The following is a 15,996-nucleotide window of genomic DNA, read 5'->3' as shown; positions in this document are numbered from 1 at the left end:
AGATATAGTGAAAGTACAGTATTGCTCCTTTGTTAAACTGAAACTGTTATGCAGCATATGACTATGTAACAGCACTTATATGGACACAGACGTCTCCATAAATAAACAGTATATATACATAAAAATCAAAGTAAGGCTTCCTAAAAATGTTAGTCACAGCTATTAGCTAAGTTTACCCTCAAACTACTATTTTTTCTGTCTAGATCAACCCCCTTGTTAGATTAATCTATATACAATGCCAAATACTAATTCTTTTGGTTCCGGCCAACATGGTAAAACAGCAGTTATAATAGGATTAATTTCTCAAATGTTCAAATAATGCATAAGGATGGTGACATTTTAGCTTTTAGATGGTTACATCTCCCCAAATTATATTACTTCAGGCATTATTTTGTTTGGGTCTCCACTATGGGAGAAATGCAAATGTGATGAGCCAGAATTTAGGATGGCTGTATGGGTTTCTTTGATTAATACAAGAAACTACCGTGTAATAAAGAATGAAATCAGTGGTTTCTACATTGCTCCATGTGTTTGATATGAACACAAACTGATACACTTAACAGAGGCACCTCTTTCTGCCCTTCCAAATATTTCAAAATAAGCTGGTCATAGTACTTGTTTTTCGTATAAAGGTGGTAAGCTTCCAATAATTAGACTTAAGGAAAGGCAGAGGAACACTATACCTCTTCATTGATAATATCAAGATTTACACTGTTCCTTTTATCTATCCCCATCAGAGTTTTAAGAAAAAAAAAATGATGACTGTCCATATTCTGGTTCACTGACAGATCATTCAATATCATCAAACCTCATCATTATCCCAAACATGTGAACACAATACTGTGTGGGAGAACCTATGAAAGCACTTTTATATGCCAAAATGAATTTCCCTAGTTAATGTTAACATGAACTACCAACAGTATTACCTTCTCCTCAGGAGATAAATTTCGTTTGCTATTGCTGACCGGAAAGCCACTGCCAAATTCCTTGGAATGAATATCAGCTCCATATTCAACTGTCACATCCTCATCAATGCTGCTCACCAGCCTCCAGAATTCCTTCTCTACAAGTTCTGTAGGCACCATCTGTGAAAACAAGTGCAAAAGATTATCATAGCCCCCCTATACTTTGGACCCATGTCTCCACGAGCCAGAGAACTAAGACCATCACAACAGAATCGCTACAGGCCAGCCCTCAGATCACATACATGTACAGGCATGTTGAAGTAGTCAGACTTGAAGGAATCAGCCATTTCACCAAAACTCTGCAAAGTGTACTCCTGGGTAGCCTGTTCAAATCCGAAAGCTTCAGGAGGCTGTTTACACTCCTGAAATAAAATATATTTCAGCAAGTCAATAAAGACCCCAAAAAATAGGAAAGCTAAGGAGAGATAAATTTTTCATGTTACATTCAATATCTCAAGTGATAATTCTTCATTTTCCTATTTCCAAATAGGTTTGTTTCATCAGTAGGTATTAAACATTATTTCCTAATCTTTCCTAATATATTTCATGCCATTTGGATTATGTCCCCTTGCCTCTGGTTCACTCAAGTCTCTATCATTCTATAGTTAGTGTGTCCAATCATTCTTGCATAGTAGGTCACTGATAGCTTAATCAAAACCTAACAAAAGTATTAACTTCTAAAAGGGTAGAAACTACCTCCCTAAGATCCAGAAGGTTACACTGCAGAAAATCACCAAGAACCAAAAATGAATCATCAGTGACAGACAGATCTTACCGCCAAGATACATTTTGGGCACCTCCAGATGCCTCTGGGGATTTCAGGAAGGGGTGGCAACAAGCAGTAGATGTGGTAATTGTCATCACAGCCATCACAGAAAAGCAGCTTATCATCTTCATCCCCACGAGAGCATATCTGGCAAATATACGAGTCAATCTACCAAAAAAATAGGAAAGTAAAAAGATTAGTTGCTTGTTCTATGATACCTTATCCCAGGTTTCCAGACCATTGATGAACACATATCATTAGCCAGTAACTATACAATGTTGTATTTATGAGTTTACTACCTAGTGCAAACTATGACAAGAAACAATTACAGTGTAACACAGTAAGTTAACAAAGAAACCACGGGTGCAAAGTAGACTTTTTATACAGGTTCAATGGCATAAACAAAAATCATAAAGGTATAAAGCAGCATTGATTGTATGTATTGTGTGTAACTGAATTGTATGTAATTCAAAGAATTACATACAGTTAAAAATTTGACTGGCACAGAGGGCAAGTGGAACATAAAAAGGCCAACTGACCGAGTATCCAGTTACACTTGTTCCTCTCGTGAAAAGTTTGGGAGATGTCTACTTTCATTCTAAATGGTATCTTAGATTAGGTGATGAATTAAATAGTCACCCAAGTAGTATGTCACAGAAGAGAAACATGAAGCAAAGGCTAAATAACTTGATTCTTAGACACAATTGAAAAAAAAAAAAGTTATAATTAACAGCTTAAAAAGAAAATGCAGTGACAAAGTTTTTAGCAGGGTACAGTCATATTTTGCAAAAATTACCTTCAACAAGTAGGATGGGCTTTTCTACAAGAATCTAGAGGTAAACTGATCAATAAAGAGAAAATAAAGATAACTCAAGAGCAGAAGAAACTATGAAATTATATATTTTTAAATACATACACATAAAATTATATATGTGTATATACACATGCATATATACACATATATATGCATGCATCTACACACACGCATATTACAAATCAGAATACTTATAAGAGACCAGGTGGGGTGGCTCAGGCTTGTAATCCCAGCACTTTGGGAGGCCAAGGCAGGAGGATTGCTAGAGCTCAGGAGTTCATGACCAGCCTGGGCAACAAGGTCAAACCTCATCTCTACTAAAATAAAAAAAAAATTTAGCAGTGTGTGCCGGTGTGCACCTATAGTCCCAGTTACTTGGGAGGCTGAGGCAGGAGAATTGCTTGAACCCTGGAGGCGGAGGTTGCAGTGAGCTGAGAGCATGCCAGTGCACTTCAGCCTGGGTGACGGTGAGACTCCGTCTCAAAAAAAAAAAAAAAAAAAAAAAAAAGAAAATTCAACAGAATTATCAGGAAAAGATTTCATAAAATAAAAAACTTTTAAACTTATGAAAGATGCTCAATATAAAAAATTGTAAACCAGGGAAATGCAAATAAAAATTACAATGAAATACTAGACATCTTCCAGAATGGCTGAAATGAAACACAAAACTGTCAATTTTAAGTGTTAGTGAGGACATGTAACCAGAACTGGTATCCAATACTAGCTGATAACTAGTCAACTATTTTTAAAAATAGTCTGTGACAATAATCCCAAACTGAAAATATACATAGTCTCAATCACAGCAATTCAATCCTGTGTATCTAGTTAACAGAAATGTCTACATATGCTACCTAGAAACATATACTTTAATATTCATAGAATTATTTGAAATAGCCAAAAATTGGTAACTACCAAAAGTTGAATGGTAAAACAGATGGAAAAAAAGCTATGCCTAACAAAATTACACTTAATAGAATACAAGAGTGAGTATTAATAGAACCACACAAACGAATTTTTTGAACCACTGAACGAAGAAGTCAATATAAAAGCGGTAATTAAAAGTACACAAACAAGGAAAACTAATCTAGATATTTTTGTGTATGCGTGATATACCAAAATAAAAACAAAAGCAACAGAACTAAGTGAACAACTAGCTGTAAGGGTTAGAAAGTAGTGATCAATAACTCCCAGACTTCAATCTTGATGATAGGTCTACCTTGTGTCCATAAAATGAAAAATAGAGAGACAAGTAGGAATCGGACAGGGGTGGTAATGATGATCTCCCAATCATTAGGTGGAAACGACTAAAAGAAACACAAGAATTTGCAGCTCAAAACAGAAGTCTGAGAACAAAATTTCTGAAAACAGCATTTACATAAATGAAAGGCAAACAAAAATTATCAAAACAGGGTGAAATTAGTTAAAGAGTAAGGAGGAAGATAGGAATTTTAGTCTTTTTTTTTTTCTTGTAGTGCAGATCTAAATATGTAAGACATTATAAAAATCTTCCAAGTGAGATGTAGAAAGAGTAAAAGAAGATGTAAACATACAAGGGACAAAAGTAAAACAAGATAATAGAAAACTGTCACTGCTGTATGAAATGTGACGCTTTGAGAGTCTGGAGGAATTCGCCATAAACAAATAGCTCTTTGACATAATTTATATCTGATCACGTTATCTCCTATATTAAGCTGTAGAAGTTCAGAAAATGCTGATAGAGTTGAAAAACAGAATATAGTTTTGTGAAAAGTTTTATCTAAAAAGACATAAAAAATTTGCTTTTGACTTTAGTATCTTGAATAAGTTTCCTCCCCTTTCTAGTCACCTGTCTCTTCAGATAAAAGGGCTCATGAACAAGTAGAAAGAAAGAAAGAAAAAAGAAAAGCATGATGAAATAATTTTAGGTTCAATCTAATCTTGACAGTTCAAAGTAGAGTATTACAAAATCATGAGTCCTTACAAACTGGGCACTGCTGTGATTCTTTCGTAGCTGCATAGTCGTCTTAGTGCAGGGCTCTAGGCTATAGTGCTGCTTGAGTAATGCTGATGACATGTTCCCATCTCCACTTCGCTGGTCCTTCACCGTAACAGCCGGGGTGCATGTGACTAGGGACGTGAAAAACAACTCTGAAAACAATTCTCTCCTGCATCAAGATTACCAAACTACTTCTCACATGAAACTTTGCTATTTTACCCCTCTCACTTACCCAGCCTATTAAAGTTCCTCACCTTTCTTACGCACAGTCTTATCCTTATCCTTAGCCATAAGGCCCAAGCCCATCATTTTGGGACCTGGCCCATAGATCTGTAACTTCTTTAGCTCTGGATTCTTCTCAATGTCCTCCTCTGTAGGCTCTGGCTGTTCAAAGAAGATTCAAACAATGAAGTTAGTTTTACCTATACAGGCATAAATACTTTACAGGCAAGGTCTAGACAAGTCACATGGACTAAAATCAACTAACAGCCTTTACCCAATTTTGAATGGTTATTAATCACATTTTTACTGTGAGTACGGTATGGTCAGGTAGGAGCAAATGGATAAATTTGGAAAGTAATGAAGTTTCTCAACTTTTTTCATGTCAGGAAAAAAATGACTACTCCTGGGCTTGCAAGGCTAGTGAAGCTTAAATGTCAGAAATTTATACCTTAAAGAATTTTGTAATTACAAATAAGCCCCCCTCTCCAACTGAGTTGAAGATGCAAACAGTACAAGAGGAAAAATTCTATTCCATTTAGGCTGGTATCATTAGAACCATAACGGCTTTCGGACCACAATGTAATCACAAACCTAGGAAAATGGAAACCAAGTAAGTATCAAAATACAAATCATATGCTATATATATATTATATACCATTTTCAGCATTTTTCTTAGATGACACTGTAAAATATGTTTTATGAATGTTTAAAATTGTTACATTTTGAAATTGGGCTCAATTACATTTTCCATTTATTTTAAAGCTTTACTCTTACAAATTTTCTTCTATATAGAGATTAGTTTTCTTCTATTTTATATAAACACACACACGTATACACACAGAGAGACACAGTAACGTATTTTATGCTTTTCTTTTATTCCCACAGCAATTTCTGCAAGTAGAAACGTATATTGTGTTATGTCTATGAGTATACATAGCTTATTAAAATACTGTTCCAGAAATCATTTAATTATACATTGAGGCCATTTCCAACTTTTTGACCTTCTGAAAAGCTAAGTAACTAACTGTATTAATCTAACTTTTATTTTATACACCTTACATTGTTTTGACATTTCTGGGGGACACTGTTGGCTAGGGAGCCCAGCTCTTTCAGAGCTGGCCAAACTAAACCGTAACTTTACCATACACACCAAACTATCCCGAGTCCAAACCTCTAACTATTTGCTTTAAGTATCATATACAGCCAGTTTTGCCCCTGCTGTAAACCAACTCAGAGCCGAGTACCAGAAACCTACTGGCATCCACTGTGCCCCACAGAGCACTGGAATTATTCCAATAAGCTAGCCAATTCTGACATTTACACTGCCCTGCCTTGCCTGTCTCACAGAAATACAAACAAAGGGTGTGATCTGTGCCTTTCACCTTACCTTTCACCTCCTGACTGACTACTGTGGCTCTGTGTGGTATGCCATACATCTCATTTGGAAAGAAACAGTCAGCAGTGTTAAATTTTTAGCATTGACCTCTCCATCTCATCGTTACTGAATCACGTCTATAAATTAAGACTCAGGTACAAATCATTAGTACTCATGTACTTGCTGCATTATTCTTCTCAAAAGATAATTAACAGAAGTTAAGCAGGAGGACATAAACATTTAAAATTTTAGTAACTTCAAATTTTAATTTTAATACAATCCTTCACTACTACAAAGAGTGCACATAATGCCTAGTTCCTCATATCCTTGACACATTTTGACCTTTTCCTAACCAGTTATGTGAAAGGGATATGTGGTTACTTCGTATATTTTCAATTTGTAAGAAACACTTTGGATTTATTATTCATCACGGCTGCTAGAAAAGGAAACTTGAAAATAAGCTATGATAAAAAATAAAGAGTCCATCAGTTTTGTGCTTATACAACTTACAGACGCAATATGTAAGTTTACACACAAAATATTATATTATGTACATTATATATTTTACATTAATGTTACATAATTTCTAATCATCAAACACTCTTTAAAAGAGCTAATATACATTATATATTTTACATTAATGTTACATAAATTATTTCTAGCCAGTAAATACTTTTTAAAAGAATTAATATCTGCTTGTTTTAGAATAAAGTAATACCACACTACTGTACATTTCGGACAGTCTACTACCGGTTCTTGAATTACAAACACACATTAAATGGAAAAGATGTGTTAGTTCTCATGTCTCCTTCCTTGCTTTATGCAGAATTTGTAACTTTTTTTCTTTATATTTTGGAAATACTACCAATTTTTGTAAACCATACAGTTTTCAATTTTTTGTTTGTTTTGTTTTTGTTTTTGAGAGAGTCTTGCTCAGTCACCCAGGCTGGAGTGCAGTGGCATGATTTTGGCTCACTCCAACCTCTGTCTTCCAGGCTCAAGTGATTCTCATGTCTCAGTCTCCCAAGAAGCTAGGATTACAATTGCCTGCCACCACACCCACCTAATTTTCCTATTTTTAGTAGAGATGGGGTTTCACCACATTGGCCAGGCTGGTCTCGAACTACAGACCTCAGGTAATCCACCCACCCCAGCCTCCCAAAATTCTGCGATTATAGGCATGAGCCGCTGTGCCTGGCCCAACAATTTTTAAAACCTTTCCTGCAAAGTGGACAATGAACTCCCTCTGCCAAAAAAGTGTCTAAGGATCCATTTTATTTGGAAAAATTTTTAGATCCTTTGCTGGTACTTACAACTTGAAACAAATTTTACCGGTTTCCTAGTTATTACATGTTCATTTTTCTTATTCAGTTTTTTTCCAGACATAGTTCTTACTATAAAGAACTAAAGTACTAATACAGAATCCATCTGCATTTCAATAATCTTAACTAGATAAAATTTCTCACTTCGGTCTAGTATCTAATATTACAGCATCTCAAAATTTAAATATTGTTGGAATTATCCAGAAAGCACCCAGGGGTACACAACATTGTCTTAATTTATTTTAAGGTACTTCAGAAATAAAAATATCCAAATGTTATGAAAATCTTGTATATGAAGCAGTAAAAACAGACTTACTTAGAAGTTATTAAAAATATAGTTTATATTTTTCATTTTCTGAATATTATAATGTTTTAACATCTTAAATATTTCTGGCTAGGAGAGACTGCCCTCCCAGGGTTAGCTGCTACTGCAAATACCAAACGGCTCACCCAGGAGTATGCCTTAATGTGTCTTTAATATGTTCACTGACAAATCCAAAGCTAATCTTCATCAATTCAGCCCATACAATTAAGAAGGCAAAGTTCCTCCGCCTTAATTCTAGGGTCAGGCAACTAGGGAATACTGCTGTAGCCTAGAGACTGCCAAAAGTATTCAAACTAGCCAATTCTATACTGCTTATCCTGCTCTGTCTTGCCTTTCCCTTGGTAAACTCAATATAGGCTATGGCCTAGGTTCTTTCCTTGTTCCTGCTACTTCTGCATGTCCAAGATGGGTTTTCCCCTCTACCACGGTGTAGCATATAGTGACTACCTCACTAAGGCCTGTGATGATAATAAACTTTGCTTTCCTGAGTCTCTGTGGTCATAGCTACTAACCACCACATGGAAGACCATAGAATAAAACAAACGGTTAACAATGACTAACTTGTATGGTATGCTTTGCAAAAATCATTCCAAGGTTCATAAAAATTAACAATACCTTATAAGCTGGCATAGTGGCTAACCTCTATAACCCCAGTTACTCCAAAGGCTGTGGAGGCAGAATCATTTAAGCCTGGAAGTTCAAGACCAGCTTGGCAACATAGCAAGACCCCATCGCTTAAAACAATAGCAATACATTTTTTTTCAAAGCATATAAAAGCAAAACTACAAAAATAATACATTATAAATCGTATTTTTGAACAAAATAACCCATAATTCATTTCAATTAATCTTGAACCAGGCACATACAAAACAATGCTTTTAGTAATGAATTTTCCCCAACATCAAGGTCTAGATGAAACTTCCCAGCTACAGAAAGAATAAGAGGAATAACAGTCACTCACATCAGTCTGTAGTCTTTTTGCCCGTCGACTATAGCTGCTGAACTTTGAAGGTTGCACAGACTGTCTAAGGGGGATGCTGTGGGGCTTGTATTCCTTATCTTTTACTTCATTGTCAAACGGGTGTGTGTTACACTGCTAGAGAGAAAAAAATGTAGAATCAGAAATTGACAGTAATTAGTGATGCCTTCAATTACAACTCCAGCAAATAAAGCTGTAGTTCTTTCTAAATTACACAGGTCCACTCTTGTTCTTTGGATAGAACACATACCCTAAAAATTCCCATGCCTTTGCTTAGGAATGAGCAGCACAGAACATGAAAGAACATCGTCTTTGGTCTGTCTTGATATCAATCTGGGTTTTAACACTTTCAGCAAACATACTGAACTTCTCTCTTTGTGCTTCAATCTCCCGGATGAAAAATGAGTAACAAATATACTCAATCTGGCTGGGCGTGGTGGCTCAAACCTGTAATCCCAGAACTTTGGGAGGTCGAGGCAGGTGGATCATGGGGTCAAGAGACCAAGACCATTCTGGCCAAATGGTGAATCCCTATCTCAGTAAAACACAAAAATTAGTAGAGCCTGGGTGACAGAGTGAGACACCGTCTCAAAAACAAAGCAAAACAAAAATACTGAATCTTTAGCAGAATTATGTACACTAAGTGAAACGTGTTTATAAACATAAATACACAGTTTTTATAAATATTTTAAAGTTTTATGGATAATAAAACCTAAAAACTGGCCAGTCGTGGTGGCACACGCCTGTAATCCCAACATTTTGGGAGGCTGAGGCAGGTGGATCACGAGGTCAAAGGATCGAGACCAGCCTGGCTAACATGGACAAACACCATCTCTACAAAAAAAACAAAAATTAGCTGGGCATGGTCACTCGCCTGTACTCCCAGCTACTTGGGAGGCTGAGGCAGGAGAATCACTTGAACCTAGGAGGCGGAGGCTGCAATGAGCCGAGATTGCACTCCCGCCTGGAGACTGAGACACTGCCTCAAAAAAAAAAAAAAAATTAAAAACTTATTACATAAAAACACCCTGCTAAATCAGTTCCCCCACCCTGAGTTAAATCCAAGTCATACCAAGCTTTTAATCTAAACTGTCTTTAAGTTACCCAGCCTCATGAAAGCTTAGGAACTTCATTAAGATTATCTTTTTCAGCCAGGCATGGTGGCTCATGCCTGTAATCCCAGCACTTTTGGAGGCCAAGGCAGGCAGATCATGAGGTCAGGAGCTCAAGACCATCCTGGCTAACACAGTGAAACCCTGTCTTTACTAAAAATACAAAAAAATTAGCCAGGCGTGGTGGTGGGCACCTGTAGTTCCAGCTACTGGGGAAGTTGAGGAAGGAGAATGGCGTGAACCCGGGAGGAGCTTGCAGTGAGCCGAGATTGTGCGTGGGCAACAGAGCAAGACTCCGTTTCAAAAAAAAAAAAAGATTATCTTTTTCATGTGAGATACTTAAAGGTAGGAAATGGTTACCTCTAACTTCTAGTTTAAGATCTTCTCCATAAAAAGATCTTGGGAACCCATTAGAAAGGTCACTCTAGTTCTTACTGATGTATAGCAGAAACAAAAACTATGCCACATAAAGAGGCTGCAAAATATGTTCCAGGGTCAATTCTTGGAACATCTTCACTCCAGAGTTTTATAATCTATAGACCCTGACTACTCAGGAGAAAAGTCCAATCCAAAGAGTAAATAACAAAAGAAAACAAAATGACATCAGGCCACGAACTAATTTAAGGGCCCTCACCACATGGTTGGCTCCAGACTGAAACATTTCATAGGGGTAAATAATGCGTTCATAATGTGATCGTAGCAGGGAACCAATGTTTCTGCCTGGTGGATAGTGGAGACGCTGGGCAACTCGAGCCCACCGACGATCCTTGCAAATGGCTTCATACCCACCTTCCTCCATCACAATCTGAAAGTATAAGAAACAATATGGGTGAACTGTAAACAGGCTGGAAAGGGCTAAACACGGCAATGAAACTTGACTATAGGTGGCTGTGCCCTTCCCCCAACACCAATCATTCTAAGACTCAAAGATTATGTCAAGAAATGCTGCCAGGCTCTGTGTTCTTTCCTTTCCTGCCTAGTGTTTCTACCACAGAAGATCTTTGATGTAAGGCTTTTTATTTGTTTCTCCTTTAGAAAGTAGACTACTCTTACCTTACTAAGGCTGTAAAGGTCCAAGATCCTCCGCTCCACATTGGGAATCTTTAATGAGGAGCCTTGAATTTCCCAGAATTTTGCAATCTGATCCAAATAGTTCAATTTCACTCTAGTCTGGGCCTGGGAAAGAGAAGGCCTTGTAAGATTGGCACACTCCTTAATAGGACTTCACTGAGTATGAAGTAAATGAGCAAGTATTATTCTATGCTATCTACACTTCTCTATTAATGTGCCGGAGCCCCAGCTTCCCTGTCTTATCTCACCAATGGTGTCCACACAAAGTTCGCTGATTCTTTAACCTACAAGGAGCTATGAATTTGCTGTCTTAGAATCGAAATCATATCTAAATTTAAGGAATTATTCTTGGACTTAAAGGTGGCTTGACCAAAAATATGTAGGCTCCAAGAGTATTTAGACTCAGTATCACCATTAGTTTTAATGTAAACTTAGAATGTACTGATATATAATTGAAAGAACTAAAATATTTTTCTAGTTCATGTCAAAAATTTGGACATGAAACCAGTTTCTGAATTATTGCTTTCTTACCCTAACTCACATGCAGCTTCTAGCTACTGATCATAGTCAAAATTCTAATAGTAAATGACAAATCATTCATATACTTTCTATATTGAATACTAAACTATGAAGACTGAGTTGACTGCTTTAAAAAGCAAGCTCTGCCTCTGACATTTTATTAAAGCAGAACCTATGTAATACCATCAGCCTGTTGCTGGATATTTAAAAGATCCTATTTCTTCTCTGAACTCTGCTTCTGTTAAAGAACTAAAAAAAGTTTAGTCACACTGGATGCAGTGGCTCATGCCCGTAATCCCAGCACTTTGGGAGGCCAAGGCAGGCAGATCACCTAATGTCAGGAGTTGGAAACCAGGATGGCCAAAACGGTGAAACTCCATCTCTACCAAAAATACAAAAATTAGCCAGGCGTGCTGGTGTGCACCTGCAATCCCAGGCACTTGGGAGGCTGAGCCCAGAAGGCGGAGGTTGCAGTGAGTCGAGATCGTGCCACTGCACTGCAGCCTGGGAGAAGGTGAAATTTAGCATCAAAAAAAAAAAAAAAAAAAAAAATTCAGTCATTAAGTATGTGAATATGAGAAGACAAAATGGGAAAGGTACTGCCATTTTGATAGTTCTAACCTGAAACTATTGTACAACAAAAGAATGCATCATTCATCCTCAGAAATTTAAAGCCTTCTTTGTGTTCCAGCATTTTAGTGGACACAAATTATGTACTTTATAGAAAACTTTCTCCAAGATCAATATTCTGGATCAATATTCAAATTTAACACATTAGATTTCAAAACCTAAGTTCTACATCGTTATGAAACTACAACAGCAAGATTAGAGATCAGACTCCTTTAACAAAAGTGTGCCTCCCAATCTTACCTCCAGTTCATTTAGCCTTTGGATGCGAGGAGTAAATCTGAAATTGTCAACTTCTACTGCAAAGGGAGGCTGCCAGTCCTAGAAGAAAGTGTAAGAACCTCATAACTATGGCACAGTTAAGGATGAAGATAGTGAAAACCACAATCATTTGTTCCCACTCTTTTAAAGTCTTCTGGTAACCATTTTTTGTACACAAAAGACTCAAATGATTCCTTCTTCATCGTTAAGATTAACTGAAAAAAAAAAAAAGGAAAAACTGCAAATCCACAACTCTCCTTGATATCTGTCCTTCGCAACAGACAAAAAAAAAAAAAAACCTCTATAATCTCAAGCCTAGAAAGCGACTTCCAAGAATGACGCACATCTGAACAAACACTATGCTATTTGGGTTTGATTCCTTACTAAAATGAAGATAAATGTAGCGCAGATAAAAAATTGTTTCGTCTTTTCAAACCTAAGCCATTATCTCCTCCCACTCAGAGCAGTATGAAAAAGTTTCATTGCGAATGCTGTTAAGTGCAAACATCTAAATACAAATAACGTTGCAACCTGGCTCAATATATGAGAAAAAAGCTGTACGCTCTAAGAAAACTTTTTGACTTTTCTGAATATTTTGTTAGTTGTTTACGACGACAGCACAGGCTCATTTCAGTATATGTTCTTAATTCGGTCAAACTTCTACAAGGTTCATTTAGTAGTTTTCAGTATAGCAAACCAAGATGGTCTACGTTTACAAACACAAATTTAATTGATGGCAAAGAATACCACATCACTCCCATTCTTTGCTGTATTTGTTACATACATCCAAGGTCACATCAAAGAATGAAAACACCAGTCCAAGTGGTTAACACCACAAGTTTATATAATTTGCTCCTGTCATAGATCAAACACTTCTGATTAAGCTAATTTTTTTTTTTTGCGGTTAAGTATAAAAAAAGCTTGTGTGTGCCTAAGCTATATTCAGTAACAGCACAACGTAAAAATACATGACTCGTACATTTTTGTCCCTACAGCAGTCAGATCTTTAGAATCCCGTGGAATGTGGCGATCTGGTACCAATTTTCTGATGCCAACTTGTTCTGGTCAGAAAAGTTAAATGAGAAATTTGGTGCTAAGGGTTTCTGGTCATAAACGTAAATAAAGCCTAGCCAAAAGGTAAACTGCCCCAACGTTCAAACCGAAGCTGCCTACTCCTAGTTTTGTTTCAAAGACTTACCGCGGGTGGGCGGATTTTGCAGATACCAGCCTTTTCAGCTATAGGCCTTATTTTCGCAATGTAGCCTAGCGGGTCTTGGAATTCAGCCCAGCTAGGCTCAAAAACCGGGCACTCAGGCGGCGGCAGGAACTCGTCACACCCCGGTTCCATGTCGGGCCTTAATGCTAAACTGTAAAATAAGAATCACATTGTCTTTAATGACGAACTGGTTCCTCCTCCTAAAAGCCCTAGGGAAATTTCATTTTCTTGAGAATTTCAGGGTTACTTTAATCCCGTAGCCGCTTACCAATCGCCACGACCCCTAGTTTTACAACCACCATCTTGACCTCCGAGCCTTGCTGTGTGGTACGAACCGTCTCACTCCGCGGATCGATTTTTCCGGCGCTATTTCCAAACCTGTGATACCTTCTGCACCTTAGATAAAAGCTGAGGACGCAAGAGCGATTTTACCAGAAGAAAACAGCCACAGACCAGTAGCTGGACTGATATTAAACATTACTCCGACAGAACAAAAGAGCAAGATAAAAATAGTATGACCGGATCTTTTTTTAAAATGGGACCACTGCGCAAGTTACGCCTGCGTATTACAGGGAAGGACCGTAAAAGGGTCTGGTGAAGTTCAACGAAGGATTTCTCAGAGAAAATTCCTCCTTTGCGGAAATGTTGGTAGAAACGCATCTTTTTTCTCTGCCTATACAAACCGCCGGCGATCTCCGTTAATGTGAAAGGATTTACTAACATTTTATGAAGACTCACTAGGTTCTCTGTTGGAGAACTTTCCTATCGTAAGACGTTTAGAAGGCACGACACCGGTACGATATATTTATGTTCTTGTAAACTTGCATTAACAGTGCACTTCAAGTGGGCACATTTGTCGTTGGATTTTTTTTTACCAACTCGAGCTTGGACTTTAGGACGGGGAAAAGAAGTGCTAAATGTTTTTAAATAAAACCTTTACCGCCCATGATAAACATCCCTTAAAAATTACCTAGAATCTCCCTAAATTTTAAAATGATCACAAAGACCTGGACAGATGACAGTAAATCTTCAACATCGCTAACCACACGTACCATAAATTAAAAGAAGCACACTGCTAACGATCTGTTTTTTGATGTGGAATTATCTATACTGCTTTTAGGGAAGTTGCAATTTATTGCGAGGTTTTATTTCAAAACAAAATGTTATACTTCGTTGCTTCTAATTTTATTTACAATATTTTACACCCCTGTTGAGCAAAAATCACCCTACATTGCCATTCTATTTTTTTAAGAATCAATTCACTATTGTAGTATCTTGTTCTCTATGTATTTTTGAAAAATATGCAAAAGGTAAGTTTTAAAAATTATCTGGTAGATCTCATTTTGAAGGGCACTGCCGGAAATGCCTTAAAGTTTGACAGTTTGGTAATTGTTTCGTATTGTACAATTCTTGGCATTTCCTTTTTTTAAAAAAAACAATTTATCCATTTCATGTAGATTATCAGCTTCGTTACTTTATTATGCTGCATTACATATATATTCCTGTTTCGAAAGTTACGTTACTTAATTTTCTGCTCTAATTTTACCAGTTTTATCTACATACTTTTTTCTATTTAATAAAATTAGAATTATAATTTATCCTGTATTATTTCAAATGATTAGATCTATTTTTTCACAATTCAAAATAATTCACTATAAAACAGATTTATATTTTATTCATCAGTAAGTAGATATTTCAATTTCTACATTTAGCTGTTATAAATAATGTTGGTATTAACATTTGTGTACCGGTTTTTATGTGCATGCTTAGTTTCATTTCTTGTGTGTATACACACCTACTAGTAGAATTGGGTTATATGGGAACTTCGGGTTTAAACTTTTTCCTCCGAAATTTAATTTAATAAATTTAATTTTCTCCGTATCATTTAATTTCCATCAAAAGTGGAAGACCGTTCTAATTTCTCCATATCCTAACCAATACTGTAATTACGTGACTTACTGATTTGACCATCACAATGTGTATGAGGTCTCATTGAGTTTTGAGTTGTACTTCCTGAATTACTAATGACAATAGTGTTGAGCATGTTTTTGTAAGCTTGTTGGCTTGTTCATGTGCTTTATATACCTTCTTTGGAGAAATGTCTATTCAAGATTTTTGACTCTTTTCACATTGGTTTGCCTTTTTTTGTTTATTTGTAATTATTCTTATCTGATTCTCTTATCAGATGTTTGATTTGAAAATAATTAATTCTGTGAGCTGGCTTCTCTGTTTCCTAGTAGTAAACTTTAAACAGAAAGGTTTTTAGTTTGATGTTTATCCAGTTTACTTTTTTGTATTGTCACTTGTACTTTCAGTGTTGCCTCTGAGGGGATTTTTGTCTAACCCAAAATCACAAAGATGTAGTCTTATACTCTATTCTGGGACCTTTATAGTATTAGCTTTTACATTAACTTTTTTGATACATTTTGGGTTAACTTTTGTAAACA

The 15,996-nt window shown here is 36.6% G+C and overlaps 1 protein-coding gene across 3 annotated transcripts in view; it reads right to left on the bottom strand.

The window, feature by feature from the left end:
- Positions 1-14,709, bottom strand: part of KDM5D (lysine demethylase 5D) — a 40,406-nt gene extending 25,697 nt beyond the window's left edge. For 2 of the 3 annotated variants that reach the window (XM_050777806.1, XM_050777808.1), the window contains exons 1-11: positions 13,818-14,709; positions 13,532-13,700; positions 12,316-12,393; positions 10,909-11,031; positions 10,490-10,660; positions 8,726-8,860; positions 4,775-4,904; positions 4,506-4,651; positions 1,741-1,899; positions 1,208-1,327; positions 927-1,085 (exon numbers count right to left, since the gene is read on the bottom strand). In XM_050777806.1, coding sequence (XP_050633763.1) covers positions 927-1,085; positions 1,208-1,327; positions 1,741-1,899; positions 4,506-4,651; positions 4,775-4,904; positions 8,726-8,860; positions 10,490-10,660; positions 10,909-11,031; positions 12,316-12,393; positions 13,532-13,681 — 1,371 coding nt within the window. In that variant the 5' untranslated portion in view covers positions 13,682-13,700; positions 13,818-14,709. The remainder of the gene's footprint in view (positions 1-926; positions 1,086-1,207; positions 1,328-1,740; positions 1,900-4,505; positions 4,652-4,774; positions 4,905-8,725; positions 8,861-10,489; positions 10,661-10,908; positions 11,032-12,315; positions 12,394-13,531; positions 13,701-13,817) is intronic. The other variant, XM_050777807.1, reaches the window with a different exon arrangement.
- Between the last annotated feature and the right edge of the window lie 1,287 nt (positions 14,710-15,996).

The sequence above is a fragment of the Macaca thibetana genome, chromosome Y (genome assembly GCF_024542745.1).
Source record: "Macaca thibetana thibetana isolate TM-01 chromosome Y, ASM2454274v1, whole genome shotgun sequence".
Classification (NCBI taxonomy): Eukaryota; Metazoa; Chordata; class Mammalia; order Primates; family Cercopithecidae; genus Macaca; species Macaca thibetana.
Note: the sequence above shows the minus strand (reverse complement) of the source record. Positions and strands in the feature narration are given on the sequence as shown.